General features: G+C 33.8%; 1 protein-coding gene across 1 annotated transcript; it reads right to left on the bottom strand.

The window, feature by feature from the left end:
- Positions 1–2,704: 2,704 nt before the first annotated feature.
- On the bottom strand, positions 2,705–4,020 carry LOC129234286 (5-hydroxytryptamine receptor 2B-like). The gene has a single exon (XM_054868281.1). It carries the CDS (start codon positions 4,018–4,020, stop codon positions 2,719–2,721), a length of 1,302 nt encoding a protein of 433 aa, XP_054724256.1. The 3' UTR covers positions 2,705–2,718.
- Positions 4,021–5,525: the final 1,505 nt, after the last annotated feature.

The raw sequence follows: 5,525 nt of genomic DNA, 5'->3' as shown, positions 1-5,525 counted from the left end.
GCTCTTTTTTAAAGGAACCTGAATCAACATTTTAGCTAAAGAAAATTGTATTGTACAGGGATGCGGAGTCGGAGCGAAAGTAACCAGCTCCAACTCCGACACGGGCTCCAAATCATTCAACCCAAAAGCAATCTGATGTTGACTCTGAACGCACTGGTTGTGTGGCAGACTTTGTGGGAAAATGACCGACTCTGATTATGACTCTTGGAATTTTAATATTTTGACTCCCAATTCCAACTCCTACTCTGCAGCACTATTACTATTTTTTACTACACCTAATTGTGACTGAACACAATACTAAAGAAAACTATAGTTAAAATTGTCTATAAAGATACTGATGGTCATCTAAACACATAATGTTACACACAGTTAAACAGACATTTACTCCGCTACACATTGTGTGTGCATTAAAACATTGAGTTTTATTTTAAAAAACTTAACTAACTTGATTCAAGTTATTTAAAATTAATAATTAAATATGTCTAAAAATACTTTAAAGCTTTTCTTATTAATTAAAATACAATCTTATTTATTAACTAAAATCTTATTAATTTAAACCAACATCACCAAAAATACACCTTTCAGTAGTTTTCACTTGGTGTCCACTTGACTTTTTTTTTTCTACGGCATTTTTATATTTTTCTCCCTTTCTTTACATTAGCTTTAAGCTGACAAAGAAATTTATTTCTCCTGAAACATCTGACGCATCATCCTGAATCTTTCATCTTTAGTTATCTCATACTTGAAATGTGGTTTTTCAATTAAGAAAAAGCGTAGCAAAGACAGAATCATATAGCAAACATAGAAAATTCTTAAATCCTTGTTTCTTTGAAAAAAAAAAAAAGATAGCAACATATAAATATTTTGGTTGGTTGGTTTTATCGGGGTTTTTTTGGTACAAAAGCCTTGATATGAGCCAAACAATTGTTAGAAAAATGACAAAAGGGTCGAAAAAAGTAAAATCGTTCAAAGAGAGAAGGATACAAAACTTCTAGAATTTTGAAACTCTTTCCCGAAATAAAAACGTTAGCGAAGTTATAGTATACGACGGAATAAACCAAAAAATTATTTTGTGAAACTTAAAAAACGTGAGTAACAAAAAAAGGACATAAGGACAAGCAATAAGTTAAGAAAAAAGTACAATCTCTTAAAGGAAGGGGAACAATTAAAAAAAAAAAAAACATTACGATTTTCCGAGCTTTTGACTACAGTTAAACCACATGAAAAGCTTTCTCGAGCAGAAGACATTTTATTATAATTTATCATTCATATTGTTGCATTAATTAAGCTATTACTATGCGAGCAAATTTTGGCAAAAGTCAGTGCCCTTTGGAGCGATTAACGCCAAAAATGAATACGCGCCTGCTTCCCTGTAGAGGTTTACATTTCTTCCAGATTTCATCAGAAAGACAGCATTTCATTCGGCACTACATTCTTTTACACAAATCAAGTTTCTCCTCTTTTTTTTTCAAAGTCTACCAAATTTAAGTTCATGTTGCATCACATGTTTCCCGTTAGGGGATGACAATTCAGATTTTTTTTAATGTTCAAAAAAGGTCTTTGGAAATCAGTTTGTGAATTATCTGTGCCTGAAATCTTTCGTAGGTACTAGTATTAGTTTGTTAGAAATGATAAAACTCAGACAAAAAATTGTTCAAATAAAAATCAAATATGGGAATGAAGTGTCATGGCTATGATTTTCAAAAAAAAAAAAGAAAGAAAATAATAATCGAATCAGTTTTTTACCTTAAAAAATATTCTACACGTAGAGAGAAAGACAGGCAAGCACTGACATACCATAGCCGTTATAACATATACACACTTCTTATGTCCGTACTATGCTTTCAAATTTTTTTTAATACATATTTCACTGTATTTATGTTCATTTTTGCTTTCTTTTTTCACGATATTTTGGCAACACGTGCAGCTTTTCATGAGTTTCTTTAATGTTTTTCTAAACATTTATTTCGATACTTTTGTGGGAACGTAGGCTAAAAACAATGTTTTCCAATAAGTGAAAGAATAAAACAGTAAAATAAAAGATATAAAAATTAAAAATTAAGGAAGTACAGAAGTTCACAAGTTAAGGCTTCTGCAGCTTTTTTTTTAGTAAAATCATTTCTCAAAATAATTTAACAAATGAAGTTAATTCCTAATAGGAAAATAAAATAGCACAAGAAGGAAAATCCCTCAAAACTTTAAGTATGATAATGGTATAGTAGTATAACAGGCTCAGCAACGAATTGCATTAACTTATATTTTTTTGGAATATAGTAAAATAATGAGAAAATGCAGGTTACTTACCTCTGGCTGGAAATGCCTTTCAAATAAACTTTCATAACTTGATTAATGACATTCTGGATTGGGAAAAGTAGTAAACAGCAAATTGCATATGTCCAATTTTAATGCTTGTCGTGATTTTCTTTCGCATAAAGGAGAAACATAAACATTAATGCCAAATTTGAGTTAATTGTATTTTGGCAAAATAAATAGCAGAATAAAATTACACAGTATATTCTCTCATCACATGTCAAATTTATCACAATTCACAACGCGTTAAATTGACGTTTCCTTCGTAAACATATGCCACGTATCTAAGCTTCTGAAGAGCTTCTGATTAGAATTCCTTTCGAACACTGATTATAGAAACACATAAGCAGTTCTCATGATGTTTTGCCTTTAAGTTACACTGTTGTTTGTTTTTCATTAAATGTTAACTCACAATGAAGGTTGCTGTGAGCCAGTAAAAGGACACTGCAGTAATTTCCTGAATGCACTTCTAAAGTCTGGGCTGAAGATGGTATAGATAATAGGATTGATCATAGAGTTGGCATAACCGAGCCACAAGAATATGCTAAAAATCGGGAAGTTTGGCTCACAGCCGTTACATAAAGGCAATAGTAAAGCCATGATGAAAAATGGCAGCCAGCACATAACAAACACTCCTGTTATGATGGCTAAGGTCTTGGCAGCTTTCTTTTCTCTTTTAGCCAAATTATTTTCTGGCTTTTTCTCGCGCTTTCCAATGTGAAGCAATCGACCTACAGCACCACTGCCAGATGAGGATGACTGACTCGTCAATGGCAACTTTGTGTGTTCCAGGCCATTGTGAGTTTGACACTTTGGTTGTTTACTACTCGATGAATTTACTGAGGATGTGGTGGTGTGACTGTCCGTCGTTGCTTCTGTCACGTTGCACGATAATGTAGTGTCAACGACATACGAAGGTGGATCGAAACTTGAAGTTGGTGATCCACTACTGCGCTTTGAGTCTGTTAGAGCTGGAGGTGGTCGTTGAACCAAAAGCATTGCTTGACTTGCTGCTCCAGGCCTCCTTCTGATTCTTTTGCGAGCTTCTTGGAAGATTCGTGAGTACAGAATAAGTATCATCACCAATGGCACGTAAAAGCTTGAGCACGTTGCAAAAACCTGATACCCGACATCTTGGCTAACCAGACATCGTTTTTCGATTTCAATTCTAGTTATGAAATCAGGATCTTTCCAACCAAATATAGGTGCAATGGACACAGTGAAAGATATCGCCCATACTAAGACAATCGCTGTATAAATTCTTTTCTTGCAGCGATTTCTAGCATAGTCTACATTAGTAACAGCCCAATATCTATCAATAGCAATGGCTAATAAATGAAGTATAGATGCAGTGCAGCAAAGAACATCACAAATTGTCCAAATATCACACAAAACAGCGCCCATGGTCCATTCCTTTTTCACCTCATATACAGCACCTATTGGCATAACCAATAAAGCTACCAACAAGTCAGCTAGAGCCAATGAAAAAACTAAATAGTTGCTTAGATTATTCAGATTTCTATCTTTTACGATAGCAACCATGACAAATAAGTTTCCAATTACTGTTGCAGAAATCATCAACCCAAGGGTTAAACAAATGCAGATTAGATATATTACTTCACTTGGTGGCTTTATATCTGCCTCTTCGACGGTAAAATTCGTGTACATTCTATCCATCATATCAGAAGGCATCAAAGAAATATTCTTCATTTTGCTAAATTATTGTTTAATATTTAATTTTGGGGCCGCAATGCATTCAGCTAAATTTATTTCATGTTTCGATACCCTTACATAATTATTACTTGTCAAATCGAAGAGTATTCTAGAATGCAATTAGGTGGTTAACCTAATTTTCTGGGGAGCCACGTAATAGCTCTTTTGTTTTTTCTGGAGGGAAAAAAAAAATGTTTTCGTTTTTAAAAAAATCATTGCAGGATACTTTGTTTGTAAAAATACAAATATTTTGACTTCAGTGCCATTCTGGATTTGGCATAGTTTAGTACACAACGCTTGTAGGTCAGACAAATGACTTTATTGTGCTTATCATTTCCAAAAACTATCGAAATGAATGTTTTACTAGCAGCCATTACTTATCTCTACTATTTCAGCGTTCTACTGACTTCTTATGTATATTTGCAAATAGAAATTCATCTTTTAATATAAAGATCTGGTAATTTTATTCCTCAAAATGAAAACTCTTTAAAATGTTTCTATATGCAATTATTTTCAAAGGTCTAAACAAAATTAATGACTTGCTTCGTGATCATTTACTACGTTTTGTATGACTTAAGTTCAGTAGAAACAAAATTATAATTTCTACTATGCTTTTTCTTGAAATCAGTGCATTTATTTCCATTAGTATCATTAGAAAATCAGTGTTTCAAATCTCTTGATTTCTGTTCACCTTCTGGTAATGTTTATGACTCTTGTCAATTTGTTACTTTCCGTCCTTCTTTGGACTGATGGAAGAATATCAAAATTTCTGGCTGGAAGAATCCCTGTTTACACCTAAGAAGAAATAGCATTCATTAATAAACAGTTGTTTTTTAATCAATATTTAAAAAAAAAATTTCAACAAACTCTATATTTTTGCTTTGTGTAACATCTACATTTGAGGCAAATCCCAACATGTCCGTGTCGTAAGGCTCTGCCGTGGACAGTTAAAGAGCAGTAACTGCAAGGTTTTTTTTTTTTTTTTTGATCAATCGCGATTACTTATTGCTTTCATTTGACTGTTTTGATGTGCTATCATTTTATTTTCCCACCAGCACCCTCTGCACCATCACCGTCGACCGAACCCTCACGATGCTGCTCCTCTAGCGAAAACCGTCTCCAGGTTGCATCCATATCCTACAACACGCGCATACATACATAACTACACACACGCACGCACACACATACACCTAGACACACAAACACATACACACACGCATACATACAGACACCTACACATACACACACAAACACATACACACACGCATACACACAACTACCCACACATTCATACACACAGATACAAAGACATATGCCTACACACACATACACATACCCCCTACAAACAAACACACACACACCCCACACTCAAACACACACGTCTACATACACACACACATTCGTGATTGCGAAAAACATAACTTGGATTCAAGAGGTCAAAATATTTTTTTTTGTCATCTACTGTACGTTAGCTTTATTGTAAAAGCTTGTTTATATGGTTT

This window comes from Uloborus diversus, chromosome 1, assembly GCF_026930045.1.
Source record: "Uloborus diversus isolate 005 chromosome 1, Udiv.v.3.1, whole genome shotgun sequence".
NCBI classification, from domain to species: domain Eukaryota; kingdom Metazoa; phylum Arthropoda; class Arachnida; order Araneae; family Uloboridae; genus Uloborus; species Uloborus diversus.
Note: the sequence above shows the minus strand (reverse complement) of the source record. Positions and strands in the feature narration are given on the sequence as shown.

What these genes read in the sequence shown, in the direction of transcription:
- LOC129234286 (XM_054868281.1), bottom strand. Translation starts at nt 4,020, where the DNA reads ATGAAGAATATTTCTTTGATGCCTTCTGATATGATGGATAGAATGTAC.